The sequence below is a fragment of the Mugil cephalus genome, chromosome 10, assembly GCF_022458985.1.
Source record: "Mugil cephalus isolate CIBA_MC_2020 chromosome 10, CIBA_Mcephalus_1.1, whole genome shotgun sequence".
Taxonomy (NCBI): domain Eukaryota; kingdom Metazoa; phylum Chordata; class Actinopteri; order Mugiliformes; family Mugilidae; genus Mugil; species Mugil cephalus.
This window is the reverse complement of record NC_061779.1, coordinates 18,802,270-18,816,553: the sequence shown is the minus strand read 5'-3', so window position 1 is coordinate 18,816,553 and position 14,284 is coordinate 18,802,270. Positions and strand designations below refer to the sequence as shown.

General features: G+C 43.3%; 2 protein-coding genes across 4 annotated transcripts; both read left to right on the top strand.

Moving 5' to 3' along the window:
- The first annotated feature begins 63 nt into the window (after positions 1–63).
- Positions 64–3,764, top strand: LOC125014990 (YY1-associated factor 2-like). Its single transcript, XM_047596592.1, has 4 exons — positions 64–228; positions 530–655; positions 2,515–2,667; positions 2,809–3,764. Exons 1-4 carry the CDS (start codon positions 203–205, stop codon positions 3,047–3,049), a joined length of 546 nt encoding a protein of 181 aa, XP_047452548.1. The 5' UTR covers positions 64–202; the 3' UTR covers positions 3,050–3,764.
- A 1,418-nt stretch (positions 3,765–5,182) lies between these two features.
- On the top strand, positions 5,183–13,220 carry LOC125014989 (glucoside xylosyltransferase 1-like). 3 transcript variants are annotated; one of them, XM_047596591.1, is made up of 8 exons: positions 5,183–5,554; positions 6,416–6,502; positions 7,367–7,550; positions 7,937–8,068; positions 8,165–8,416; positions 8,930–9,053; positions 9,206–9,378; positions 12,044–13,220. In XM_047596591.1, exons 1-8 carry the CDS (start codon positions 5,337–5,339, stop codon positions 12,203–12,205), a joined length of 1,332 nt encoding a protein of 443 aa, XP_047452547.1. In that variant the 5' UTR covers positions 5,183–5,336; the 3' UTR covers positions 12,206–13,220. The 3 variants fall into 3 exon arrangements, with proteins under 3 accessions (XP_047452547.1, XP_047452544.1, XP_047452546.1); XM_047596588.1 differs by having other exon boundaries at positions 7,937–8,416; XM_047596590.1 differs by lacking the exon at positions 6,416–6,502 and having other exon boundaries at positions 7,937–8,416.
- Positions 13,221–14,284: the final 1,064 nt, after the last annotated feature.

Below are 14,284 nucleotides of genomic sequence, written 5' to 3'. Positions count from 1 at the left end.
GCGCCTTTCATCGGCGGTGTTGTCACGTTTGTAGCTGTTGTGATTTCAGTGAAGCTGATTGGACGGAGTCGCGCCACGTGACCGCCCATCGACAGGAGTTTCCACGACAGCTGAGTAGCAGCTAAATGCTTTTTTTTCACCTGTAACACATCTCATTTTCAACTCCTGCGCGCGACCGACTTTTTTTTTTTATTTAAAAAAAATGGGAGACAAGAAGAGTCCCACAAGGTAAACCTCTCGCCGCTGCCGTGTTTTGAATAAGGACTGTGACGGGGCCGTACGTGCACAGAGAGCTCGGTGAATGGATGAGGCTGTTTCACTGGAGGGTTCATGGCGGCTGGCTGCCGCTTTAATACGGGGGCAAACAAACCGCCTCTGTCAACTGAAGGCTCCCCGTGCTGCCACGGGCGACTCCTGAGCTGAAAAAAAAACACGCTTCCCCGAGTGTTTCCGTCTTTTTCAAACAGGTAGTTCCCGGAAACAGCATTTTAAAACTGTGCCTCTGTTTTTGTTTTGTTTTTGTCTGAAGGCCAAAGCGTCAACCCAAGCCCTTCTCCGACGATGGCTACTGGGACTGTAGCGTGTGCACATTCAGGAACAGCGCTGAGGCGTTCAAGTGCATGATGTGCGATGTCAGAAAAGGGACTTCCACTCGGTAAGAACGACTGAAGCTGTGTAATGTTTGACCGTCAAAGCGCCGCAGGAGTATTTTAATTACCCCACAGCTGTGCGCGACACGTCAGGTCGTCGCGCTTTGAATTACGTGTGTGGCTGCGCTGTGAATCGCGTAATTAAAAGGGGGGTACGCGCAGGTTTATCAGGCGGCGTCGCCTCTGCTGCAACGCTCCTGTAATAAATCTTATCTTCGTTTGGGTTGTAGCGTTTAAACCATTATCTGCAGCTCATCTCACGCCCCAAACTCCCAGAAACACGCTGAGGACATGACCTCGGTAGTAGACGCACTCACTTGCCGCTTTATTAGGTACGCTAGTGAAAACTAATCCATTCCAATATTAAATCCCCGTAGTTTCTAGCACTGTTGTATTGTGTTCTACTGACACGTGTCCCTATTATTTTGGCTAAATAACAGGCAGCACCTCACACTACATCCTCCAAAATGATCATTCAGTCGGATAATCTACTGTCCTTCATTGTTTCAGTATAATCTGAACATAAGGTTTAGCACATGTGTTATTATATTAGGACAGGTTCCTTTTTCACAGGGGTTCCTAATGTTTTGGCAGCTGAGTGTATTGTTCATGTCCTCAGTGTTGTTATTTTGCACATCTGGCTAAACTTTAGGGCCACAAAGAATGCCTCCAAGTATTGAAACTCAAATGCTTCACATGCATACACAGAACACGTACATATTTAAAAAGAAATTTATAGGATACGCCATGAAAGGTAACATAGTAAAACGTAGGTGTTAATGCAACTAATGAGTGATTTCTTTCCCCATTCAAATATGTATCAGTACAACACAGTACAATTCAACAGTCCTACAAACCACAGTAATGAAACCACACAAAATGAAAATACAGCTGAATCAAAAGGTTCTCAAAGTTATTTTTAACAAATGCTGAATACCGTACCTTCCACAAAACTAACATTTCATGTAATACTGTTGTATTAAAATGCATTAGTTTCCATTAATGTACTCAATGAACTGGCAAGCGAGTGCTCGCAGGCTTTCTTGCGCTCCCCTGACACCACCTCCTGCTGCATTTACGTGTTTGCGCGGAGCGACATTCAGCCTCATCAGTGAACATGCCTGTTTCTTCTCTCCAAGTAGTGTTGATATTTTTGCATCCTGTGTTGTACCGTGTGGAATTGCTAGCGGGGGAAGTTGAAGATCGTCACGTTTCTTTATCACAGATCCTCTGTAAAGCTAATTGCTTAGATACAAGAAAGAGGGAGAGTATTCTGTTAAGTTCACAGGAGCTCTTCTCAAACTCAGGCAGCATGTAGAGCAAATGTTTGCATGCGATCTAAAACCACACTTCAAGGGTTGGGTCCCCGGTAGGACCCATATGTCAGGTTCAAAATAGCCATGAGGATGTACCTTTTTCTGAATCTGAAGTTAATGTGAGGCTTTGTCAGTTCAGAATTCATTTATTCAGACTGTCCTACCATCTGTACTTAATTTTTTAGATTGAAACTTCGAACATGTTGTTCACACCTCACACATTAATGTTATCACTTAAAGATTACATCTCTTCCGAGCCAAGAGGAGTGATTTACACCAAGTACTGTTAATGTTGGTATGTTTTTAAGATTGCATTGAAAACTTGTTACCCTGCTCCCAATTTGAAGTTTTTATCTTGACTTTCTTTTAAGTGCGTGTGGTTAACTAAACATTGTAAGGCCTCTGCTTCCTGGTCACACTGACTACCTGCACAGTCGAGCTCAGTGGAAACCACATGCTCACCCCACTAACAGGTGGTTCAATGATATAAGTGTCGCTACCAGGCTGATGACTTGTTGTTTTTGTTTGTTTGTTGTTGCCCCTTTCAGAAAACCACGGCCCGTCTCTCAGCTGGTCGCACAGCAAGTAAATCAGCAATTTGCACCTCCAACACATCCTAAAAAGGAGAAGAAAGAAAAGTCGGACAGAGACAAAAGTGATAAAGAACCCTCGCTGAAAAAGAAAAGCTATAAAAAGATGAGGTAGGAATTACTGTTTTCTAAAGAAATGGCTGGATAGATCATAATCGACAGCAGCCTTTCATCTTGTTGCTGGTTTTGCTGCCCCTCTGAAATATTTAGCAGCTTTTGGATTTCCTTTCCCTGTTTGTCCCTCTCCACCAGGCCCAGGTTAAAAAACATAGACAGGAGCAGCGCGCAACACCTGGAGGTCACCGTTGGAGACTTGACTGTAATAATCACAGACTTTAAGGCGAAAGCCAAACCCACGTCCACGTCCACAAGCACTGCCTCAGCAGACCAGCACAGTCAAAGCGGCTCCAGCTCCGATAACACTGAACGAGGAGTCTCCAGATGCTCCTCGCCGCGCGGGGAAGGCTCTTCAGTTAACGGAGAGACTCACTAACCTTCGCTCTCCCGGCCAGCACAGCCCATTCTTCTGCACTCTCAACAGCCTCAACCAGAGATTAAACTTCAAACTGCACGTTTATTTTTTAAAGTAATACTATAAATGCCAATACGATAGCGTTCATTTCTGCTTGGGGGTTTATATTTTCACTGCCTTCCGGTGACGGTGGATAACTTAACGAGGATGCGTGCTGTGCACCTGTCTGCAGCAAACTCTATCACGATGAACTTGAAAAAAAGGAACAGTAGCATTAAATCCTGGCTGCCAGTGGAACTGCGCCACGTGTTGTGGTAACTCGTGTTTTAACACCTCAGTGCTACAACAGATTCACATTCAGTCGATGGTTGCCGCACAGAATAAATGAAGCATTACGAGACAAATGTGAAGAAGTCATCTCAGAATTGTAGAATAACCTTGAATGATAATTTGCACTTAATGGCGTCCTTTGTTCCTCGTTAACATTTGTTTTTTAGCATTATTTCCATTTTGCCATTATCAGTAAAACATAACACTGTTGGTTACTGGCCTTATCCAGCTCTCATTTTATGCCATTGAACGCAATCATTGTCCTACTGTCTAGCATTTGAGTACAAATAATGAACAATATTCTAAGTATGCTTCTCCTTCACTTGTTAGAGTTGAGCATGATCTATCTATAGAACAGTTTATATTGTAAGATAATGTTGAATAAAATAAGCTGTAGATACTTGCATATGTTTTTACTTATTTATTATAATTTGTTAACTTCTGTAATTCAGTTAACATTGTATGTATTAGTATAGCATCAGAAACAATGTAAATTGTCTCAGGATGCTTCACAGTGAAATCTAGTGCAGAACTCTGCTCATACATGGGAACTCCTCTGCCTGAGACCTGGTGGGTAAAGAGACCAGCAGAAGAGACACCAATGAGGCATAACATGATATTGTGTTGGTCTCTCATCAGAGAATGGACATGGGCCTGCTGAAGGTGTCCTGTGGTATCTGGCAACAGAATGTTATTAGTGGGGGTCTATGGGTCCTGTGGGTTGCAGGAGGGGCCTCGGTAGACCAGGCTTGTTCCAGTGCGTCCCACAGATTGATCAGTTTTGGATCTAGTGAGTTTGGAGACCAGACCTTGTGCTGTTCTTCGTATTTTTTTGAGTTGCTCCTACGCCATTTTTGTGTGTGCCTTTTTCAGGGTGCATCCTGTTGGGGATGGCTGCTGCCATCAAGGAGTGTCATTGCTATGGGGTGGGGGCCCCTGGTCTGGTCTAGGTGGCTGGTCTAGGGTTGTCCGGTAACACCCAAGAGTAAAGAGGAAGTGGACGAAGACAACATGACAGCCATATCTGTTACTGGTCTGTAGCTAACAGGAAAATAAAAACATGATTAAGCTTCATTCTAAGCAGAGTGGAAAATCTGTCACTGTGCTCAAAGCTCTTCATATCCCAAACGGCACTTGGGCCTACTGGTTCACACAAGCATGCACATATCCACACAAACACTGAGAGCAGCGGGGTTCTCTCTGTTTAGTTGACAACAGCCACCTGTCAACAAAAGAGTGTTTTATTCTAAGTGGTCATGAAAGTGTAATGAACCAAAATAAGATCCACTGTGAACTGAATAGAAGCATTTGCATTTTATTAGCTGCAGACAATAAAAGCAAAAGTATAGTTTTCAGGTGCATGCTTTCCACCGGCTACTTAAGACTCGATGCATTCAGTGGAAATGTTGTTCTTGTGTACTCTTACCACACTGAGTTTGCAGATACTTTATAGAATTCTACAAGCAAAACATGCACAGTCACTCTGACACTTGAATGCATCAATAATTATGTAATAAGTGATACATTTACTTTGATAGATAGATGGATAGATAAATATATACAGATAGATAAATGCTGTGTAACCTGTGGCTGGGTGATAATGTCTCTGTGCTAGGGTAAATTCTCCCTTGATTTCGGGTTAATGACATGACGGGTGACTTTTTTCCTGGCGATCCAACTACAGCGTTTACTACCCAATATGCCTCAATTGCAAACAATATATCTTCATATGCTCGGAGTTTACAAGTCAACTTTTCATCTGCTCGTGCTGGCACAGGCAGATGGCTGATCAGACGGAACACGTGTAATAAGCGGGAGGTGGGTGGGGCGGAGGACTGTAAACACCAACTGTGCTCTCCGGTTTACCTAATGACTTGATTTATGAGACAGATTAGCTGGATGCCAGTACATCAGATGGCCCATGAGCTAAGACCAACGACAAAATGCTTCTTTAGCGCATAAAACCCCGAAGCGCAAAATGCGATGCTATCTTCGGGCATTTCTCCTGTGCATGGTCTTCACTTTCTTCTCTCTGCTGTACGTGTTCAGCCAGCTAGCCTCCACCTTAGAGCACGGAGACGAGTGGCGCGTCAAAGAGCGCGGCGTGCCCGACAAGAGCGGTCATGACGCCGGGAGCCCTCTCAGGAAAAGCCCGGGACTTTCCGGCCTCCGAGGCCGCGGAGGGGGACTAGACAGGTAGCTATGTTAACTCATTTGAAATCACAGCTCAGCATTTTAGTGGTAGTTAGTTTCAACTGGTACGCGCTGCTTGCTTTAGCACAACCAGGCAACAACTAGTTACTAGTTTAGGTATCAGACTAATATATTAAAATGATAACCGTTTCAATTCAAGTGTGTTTTTCGTGTCCGCAACCGTAGCTGCGTTTAAAACGACTTACTTAAAACTATTAGCTACCAGCTGTTGGCTAGCTGAGTACCTGGTGATCTTAACCCTTTATATGGCTCTCATTGAAATAATTGGAAATTCTAAATTTAAACCATACACTGTTATTATGGAGCATAATATGACTTTTTACTTTTGCCACTCTGCTCACTCAAAATTCAAATGTTCATGGAGAAAAGCAAGTAGTACTGAATTCTATAGGTGGTAAACAAACTAAACATGTATTTAGACCATTAGAACATGAGTGGTGATTCAGCCACTTCTTAACATACACATTATCACATAAGACAAAATTAGGACACTTCTTCTTGGTACCCCGAATAAACCAGTTTTGCTCAGCATTTATGCAGAGGTGGACCCTGAAGACCACAGTTGACCTGAGAAGGTTTCCTTGGTCTTCTCTGATTGGCTGAATGAAAACCACGTGTTTCTAAACCTCACCATGAGGTTCCTTGCCCCATAAAGGGTTAATGTCTTTGCTAATTGATTGTGTGCCTCATTAACGTGAGTTAGCTTCAGTCGGATTTAAAGGACAGCAGGGACGCCTGGCTGGAACAACTCCAGGAGGTACTTCAGAAAACGGTCTAATCTCTGAAGCTCTCACATTTACAATGACGTTGAGGACCCAAAAGTTGATGTTTTCATTCTGTCAGGTGTAAGTCAGTTTCTTACTGGAGTCCGTATTGGAGACTGCCTGCTGATGTGTGTGGAGTGGACTGCTTGTTGGGATCGTCTCTTAGGTATGAATGATTCTTCTGTGAACCTCTTGTAGTCCGTGTGCCTCGTGACTGCTGTGAAAAGCTAATGTGATCTGCACTGTAAATCAAATCTGCATTCATTATTCTTTAAACAAGCGAAGCGTCTTGTCAATTGAGCCGCTGGTTGTCATTTGCACTCCTGCAAATGTATTATTATACACCAATTAGCCATAACATTATGACCGGTCAAGTGAGTAACAACGATTATCTTGTTATCACGGCACCTCTCAGTGGGTGGAATATATTAGCCAGCGAGTGAACATTTTATTCTCAGAGTTGATGTGATAGAAGCAGGAAAATGGGCAAGTGGAAGGATTTGAGTGACTCCGGCGTTTAACAAATTGTGATGCTTGGGACCGAACTCAGAGCATCTCCAACACTTTTGTAGGGTGCCCATGCCCATTCTGCCCATAACATCATGTCGCTGAATGGGTTTGTGTCCGTTGCACATAAATGTCACAACTCAGGTAAAAACATTACATTGTAACAAGATCTTCAGCGTTATTCACTTCACAGGGTGGTTGTTTTATTGTTGTGGCTGACTGGTGTATTGTACGTCTGGAAGGCCATACCATCACATACATACTGTGATGTGGCTGAAAATTGGTAATGTGGTCTCTGGCAAGTTGCATCCAGCAGTAGTTCACAGGAAGCACTTGGAGGCAACACAAAGCTCCATTGGATCTAATAATATTTCCAACCCTGCAGGGCTGAGTAGCAGTCAGCTGAGACTGCCGATATTTCCATTCCTTTGTTGTTTCCCACACTTGCCAGTGTGTCCATGCGGCTGCGGAAACAAAAGCCGGGGTTGATCACTGATTCATTTAACTCTGTCTCGGCTCTCAGCGCGAGGTCAGGCTCTGCAATCAAGGGACACAGCAATGAGAGGAGTCACCTGGCTGTGGTGGCCTGTGGCCCCAGGCTAGAGGAGACTCTCACCATGTTGAAGTCTGCCGTTCTCTTCAGCAAAAAGCCTCTGCACTTTTACATCTTTGCTGAGGACGAACTTCACGACAGCTTCAGAGACGCCGTAAGTGTCCTTTCCCAGCGTCGCCAGAATTTCTATGTGCTTGTTTGTTCGTTTGCTGTTGTGCGCTGCTCCATTATGATTAAACAAGAGTAAATGTTTTCTCTTATCACTGACAACTGGGAAATACGGAATCACGTTAAAAGGGCAACCGCTGCACAAATTGAACGAGCCAATTCAAGACATATTTAAGAAATAGTTTGCTTTTCTGCATGCTTGTAGAACACCCATTAGATGGTTTTTAAAGGAAAGTCTCTTCTCCCACAGTCCTTGTAAATTTTTAGCCTGAAGGTGCATCATTTGGGAAAGAGAAGAAAGAAAAGAAAAGGAAAAATTGTACAGATATGGGTGAGTTCCATGTTTTTTCTTGTGCTCATCTTTTCTTGAAGCTGGAATCGTGGCCCAGGATGATTCAGACCAAGTTCAACTTCACCATCTACCCCATCACATTTCCCAAGGAGAATGCAAAAGACTGGAAGAAGCTCTTCAAACCTTGTGCTTCTCAGAGGCTCTTTCTGCCAGTAGGTTTACATTCATTCTTTATTCATAACACTTGCAACAGTTCCACTTTTACAAAATATGCTCACAAGTTTTTTTTTTTTATGTCTATTTTCCAGCTCATCCTAAAGGAGGTGGACTCTTTGCTCTACGTAGACACGGATATTCTTTTTCTGCAGCCGGTAGAGGACATCTGGGCCCTGCTTTCACAGTTCAATTCGAGCCACTTAGCCGCCATGGCTCCAGAGCACGAGGAGCCACGCATCGGCTGGTACAACCGCTTTGCCCGTCACCCGTACTACGGCAAGACGGGCATCAATTCAGGGGTCATGCTCATGAACATGACACGCCTCAGGGAGAAATTTTTCAAGGTAATGAGTTAACCACTCTTAGCTGGTTGTATTCCCTGTAGTTTGTGTTTCGTTTTGTAATGATACATGCAAAGGTCGGAACTAACAGCAGTGTAATATACTTGTTAATGTTACGGGCCATTAATGGAAGTCTACAAAGGGAAAATAATGAATTTTATTATTTGAAAGTCTTATTGGACTTATGTATATTTCACAGTTCGGCATATTATATTTAATTAATGAGTCAAATATGTGAAAGTGTTTAAAATTTTGACAGAATTAAAAATGGTGAGTGGAGCCTAGGGAGTAGCTGCACCACCAGGACTCACCAGCTGAGGTCACTCTTGTAATGTCTTTGTAAATCTTCCGAGGGAGCAGACAAATGTGTAGACGAACCATTTCCTTTGAGTTGGTGTGAAGTGTTGACCAAAGGATTCATAGAGCACAGTTACATAGATTAAACGGATTAAATTAAATAGACTTTGCAGCAAAGTGACAGGGATGCTCTCTGACTGCTGTGCTCTGTCCTTGCAGAATGACATGACGGCAGTTGCCCTGAAGTGGGAGGAAATTCTGATGCCACTTCTTCAGAAATATAAACTCAATATCACCTGGGGAGACCAGGACCTTCTCAATATCATATTTTACCATAACCCAGGTTTGTGTGAGCTTAGCATTTGTTACGCCAGATCACGACACAGTGTTTCACTAATGGTGTTTGAGGTTTTGGATGTTCATCAACGAATGCGCACGCGTTTTAGAGAATGCAGAGTGAATAAATCGTTGTTTTTAAATCGTCCTGTGTTACAGAAAGCCTATACGTGTTCCCGTGCCAGTGGAACTACCGTCCAGACCACTGTATCTATGGAAGCAACTGTCAACAGGCTGAACAAGAAGGTGTCTTCATTCTCCATGGTAACAGAGGAGTTTATCATGATGACAAGCAGCCAGCATTTCGTGCCGTCTATGAAGCCATCCAAAAGGTAGGGACAGCCTCACAGAACTCTGTGGTTTCAGCCGTAATCCGCAGTGAAATTAAAAACACTCAAATATGTGTTTGCTGCCAGTGGCTTTGCCTCTCTCGCTGTATTTGATACACGTTTATTTTCCTAAAAGCTTCTGGTAAAATGCTCCACACACGGGAGGCTGGCAACTTAATGCGAGAGGGAGTACCGCTTGAAAGTCTTTGTTTATTCTAGTGGTCGCCGCATTGACTTCGTTTGCTGGTGCCTCTGCTTCTTTAGGGGGCAGTTGCGTGGGGAGACCAGACTGTTTGGAGGAACATTTGTCAGTCATTGCATTATCAATACGCACTCCAGGCTGTTGCCTTTCTCTTATGGACGCTTCCGTCCACCAGTGCCCTGATCAATAGCCTGTTAAACATTTCCGTCATCCTGTCTCGGGTCTCCCAAACCTGGCAAACAGGCCCCGCCCGGCTTCACCCAGTGGAACTGTTTGGCTCCGAGTTGTGTCAGCTGTAAGACTTTACTCCATGATGACTATGATGTCGCAGAGTTAATACTTCTCGTAATTTGAGGCATTCGATTAACACTTCACCTGGGGGGGCGGCATCATTTTGGCTGTGTTTATCGTTAAATATTGTTGCTTTCCAGTACAGACCATCATGCTTCTCTTTAAAAACGTAAGGCAGTCTCTGTTTGGAAGAGACCGAAACCAACACAGTGTTAGCTCGTCTACCTTTCCTGTTTTTCCTTCATGAATCTGTAAATGCGTAAAAACGTTGGAACAGCTGATCAGTCATACGAGTTAAGTGTTCCATGCGTTTCCCAAAAAGTCCTTTTTGAGTCCTCTTGTGCATCAAAATATGTTTTCTAAAACCCACTTACTGTGGTTTTGGCTGAGGGAATGTTCATGGCTGCAGGGCAGTCAATTAGGGATTCATTCAAAAATAAACTATAGAACCCATGTTTATTGTAGGCACACGTCATTGTTCCAGTGCTTCGTATTAGGTTTTAATTATAGGGATGATACTTGTTAATAAAATGGGTTCGTGGTTGGGTTTTTTTTTCCTCTTCGCTCTCTTTGCAGTTTGCTCGGAATGCCTGATGATCTCCGGATGAGTCTTGACATTTGGTAAAAATCTAGACCATCCACCCCGTAGTAGAGCACTCCCGGGACACTGCTGGCACATCCAAATGAAGACAGAATTTGGCTTAAAAAAAAAGTATGCCATCTCTCAAATTAGCTTTGAATGCCTCTCAGCTTTCCGAGCTTAAAAGTCCTCCACACTTCCATCATCAGTGAGAAGGCAAATCATCCTGAGAGCTCTCTCGCTGTTTCGCTGGCGGCTCGCCTTCGATCTGCTCTCGTTGATTTCAGCGCACCAGTCAACATGCAGGCGGCGATCGAGGGGGGGAGCAGGGGAAGCTTCATTAGCCGGTCTCCATCCATTACCGCCACAGGGCCTAGCCTGGCCGCTATCAGCGCGGGCAATGTTCTCAGCCATTAAGTAAACGAGCAGGCTTCATTACGGGGCACTCGGGCCTCATACCTCCATCAGTCTCTCCGACAGCACAAACACACACAGACGCCACGTACCGTCCTCACCTGATTTTCAGGAGGAAGCCGAGCGCCGTGGATTGTCATTAGCGAGCAGAAAGCAAGCTCACGAATGTAAGACACGGGGCTTTTGTCGTACAATTAGGTTTTATACTTTCTTCCACGTTTGCGCCGTCTCTTCCTGTGGCTCCGGCTCTCTGGGTCTTTGTTCCAGCTCGGTCCTTTGTGGGCAGCGTCCTGAAGGCAATTCAGGGAAGAAACTCTCATTTCCGTCCAGCCAAGAGCTCCTTAGTCAGCCGGGCTCCCAAGACGGGCTCTCTGAGCCAGCAGAGGCGCTTGCAATAAAGGGCACTACCATTACCCAGCCAAGCCCACAGAAGAGTTGTAAAATTTTTAGTGCTGATGTTAGTTTGAGACATCATGATGGCTGTGTGGACAACGCACCAGCCACATCCACATAAAAATCGATAGGAGGCTGTTAATGGTGCTTTATGGCCTGCTGCACTATATGAAAGATAATAAAGAAAGTGTGTTTTGAGTAACCTAATGCTTTGCCAAACTGGAGTCAGATACGATGCTGTAGAATAGTGGTTTCTCTTATTTACTAGACCAATAATAGGTGGGTGTATATCAATAATAATAATGAGAAGAAAAAAATGAGAATGTCCACTTATTTATTTGCACACTCTACGTGACTAAAGCTTTGCTGCTGATATTAACTGACTGAAGTGTTGGATGTTTTTTCTTTGCTGTGACACAGAAGGACACTGTAACACATCTTGGGCAATTTTATTGTTATTGACTCTGTATAAATAACATTAATTTGAATTGAATACCATAGTAACTATGTCGCCGCCTCACCGAGACCATTTGTGTGCAGTTGTGGTGATAGAAAGATATTCAACACCCCAAACCCCCTCGATCGACATATAAAACTCGAATGCAGAATGTTATTGCCTCGAACTGACAAATGTGACCAACTTGATGTGATTTGACTGCATTCTAACTGTCGCAGGAATATTTTTTTTATTACAAGTCTTGGAATTAAAGCGGCTGCAGCTGCAAAATCTGATCTGCGTTATTAGAAAAAAAAATCGAACTCCGGCACATGTTTCCCTTTCCTTCCAGTACCAGTTTGGTGAAAACATGGAGGCGTCCCTGCTCCTGCCGCTGGAGGCGTCGCTGCGGACCACCACCCACACCTACTGCGGCAGAGCCAGCCACCTGTTCACCAAGAGGTTAAAACGGAGCATCATGTCCGTCCAACGGGACGCCCCGCCGGGAAGATGATGGGCTCGCCATGCCACTACCTTTCTACTATGAATAGTGCCTGAGGTCTCTCTGATGGCAGAGACTTGGACCGAAGTCGACTAACAGACTGAGGTCCATGCTGAACAATTATTCATTCACAAACCTCGTATTAAGACGGTAGAAATAACCTGTGGAGTAGATTTGAATTTTTAAAGCGAAGCCAATGACAATGTTTCATTGAATATCTGTCCAATGAGAACACACGTGCTTTCTCACTACCGTGCACTTCGTCCTGCAGAGATTTTGGACTTCATAGCCCACAGGTAGGACACTCCCTGTGTTCCAGACAATCGTGTTGTAGTGTTATTATTTTCCTTTGTTTTACTGGGTCAGTACCTGTAATCACTTTGTACAATTGTTTAAGGGTTATGTAAAAAAAGGAAATGCAGACTTGTCCAGAGTATTCTATTAGAGTATTAATATAATTCAGCAGGTTGTGTATTTTGTGTGTTTTTCATTGCAGTATATCGCAGACATGGTTGTCATTGTTTTCAGGTACTTGTCAGCCACCGTAAGAATGAATGTTCTTCTATTTATAGAACAAGACAAGTGCTCGTGGAGAATACTTCATTGTGTCTGATCAGTATTTATTATTGTCGACATCTGGGACACGAAGCACTTTTGATGCTCCATCGATCATTTCATATATTACAATGAGGGATTTTTTTCAATGCATCGTTTACTGTACACTGTTATTGCATATGATTGGTGATCATTTCATTAACGTTGGCAATAAAAACACAACCTGTTACTGGTACACGTAGGAAAGGAAAGGAAATTCTTATCAAGCCAGCTGGGTCATGACATTTACTCCAAGGTACTGTAGTTCTAACAACATTTGCACAGTCGATTTGAGAAATTATAAGAACAAAATTATGTGATGTGATTTTAATGTTTCACTGTAACGCTGGGATACATGTAGTAAATGTATGGTGAAATGATATTTTATACATATATATATATATATATATTAAAAAAAACGTTTTTAACAGTGTGTACGTTTCCTTCTTTTTAAAATATATACAGTGTGCTTGCAGCGAATTTCGACTTGAAAATGTTACCATTTTCAATGTGTCGCAGCCCGCAGTGCGTGTCATGCTCCGGAAGTTCCTAATGTTGCCTTAAAAGTAAACATGGCTCTTAAAGCATTAGAGAAAAATGAAGCAATTACAGCAGTTATGAGTTTGTAATGAGGCAAATTAATTCTGGCGTAATGAAATAATTTTTATGCTCAACCTGAATTCCTAAAGACTTAATGTGAAACACTCTGTTCTCACTCTGTTACATTTCATTTAGTATTCTTATTAAGTCTGCACCAGCCGCCGTAGCCACTTTGCATAACGCGTACTTGTTGCCCACTCACTCCGCACAAAGAGCGAGTTTGAGCCATGTCCTAGAAGGCAGTGGCGAGCTGAAAATAAGAAATCAATGTGTGAATGTGAAGACTTTAGAAAGTGTTGTTAGATACCCAAAAAAGGAGCTGATGTGTCTGGGTCACTAGCCTCTGGCTCTTCATTTCACAGGCAGATTGACAGTCGTGCCTGGAATAGGCGATAGGTCTGTGTGATGAATTTAAAAAGCTCTCTATGCTAAAAAGCTGCTAGATATATCCATCCATTTTCGTGTCAAGGAATTTCTAAGTGGGCAGTGAGTGGGGGGAAAATGCTTTCACTTTTTTTAATGAATTATTTCTTCAAGTTTACAAACGTAAAGTTAGCTGTATTCCATGATGTGTAGCCGAAAGCCACCCAGCACACAGCAGTGATTTCAAAAGATATGTATATTAGGCAGTCAATCGATGTGTTGTTGCAATGTAAGCTAATGAGCAGTAAAGTAGAGTACACTGTGGAGTGTAACATAGTGGGATTAATGCATTTATTAGAGAAAGCTTGTGTTCAGAATGGTAGAACACTCCTACTTGAGGTTGACTGACATGCCACAGGCTACGCAGCAGGCTTATAAACTGGCCGTGGTTCATACGTTTAATGAAGGACTTGATCCACTCTCAACAGTATTTAATTCCCCTTCCAAAAGTGTCTTTGAGGGGTTAAGCAAGTA

What these genes read in the sequence shown, in the direction of transcription:
- LOC125014990 (XM_047596592.1), top strand. Translation starts at nt 203, where the DNA reads ATGGGAGACAAGAAGAGTCCCACAAG. An exon ending in AGAAAAGGGACTTCCACTCG is followed by an intron (nt 656 to 2,514) that starts GTAAGAACGACT and finishes TGCCCCTTTCAG; the next exon opens with AAAACCACGGCCCGTCTCTC. An exon ending in AAAAGCTATAAAAAGATGAG is followed by an intron (nt 2,668 to 2,808) that starts GTAGGAATTACT and finishes CCTCTCCACCAG; the next exon opens with GCCCAGGTTAAAAAACATAG.
- LOC125014989 (XM_047596588.1), top strand. Translation starts at nt 5,337, where the DNA reads ATGCGATGCTATCTTCGGGCATTTCTCCTGTGCATGGTCTTCACTTTC. An exon ending in CGCGGAGGGGGACTAGACAG is followed by an intron (nt 5,555 to 6,415) that starts GTAGCTATGTTA and finishes TCATTCTGTCAG; the next exon opens with GTGTAAGTCAGTTTCTTACT. An exon ending in ACGACAGCTTCAGAGACGCC is followed by an intron (nt 7,551 to 7,936) that starts GTAAGTGTCCTT and finishes CTTTTCTTGAAG; the next exon opens with CTGGAATCGTGGCCCAGGAT.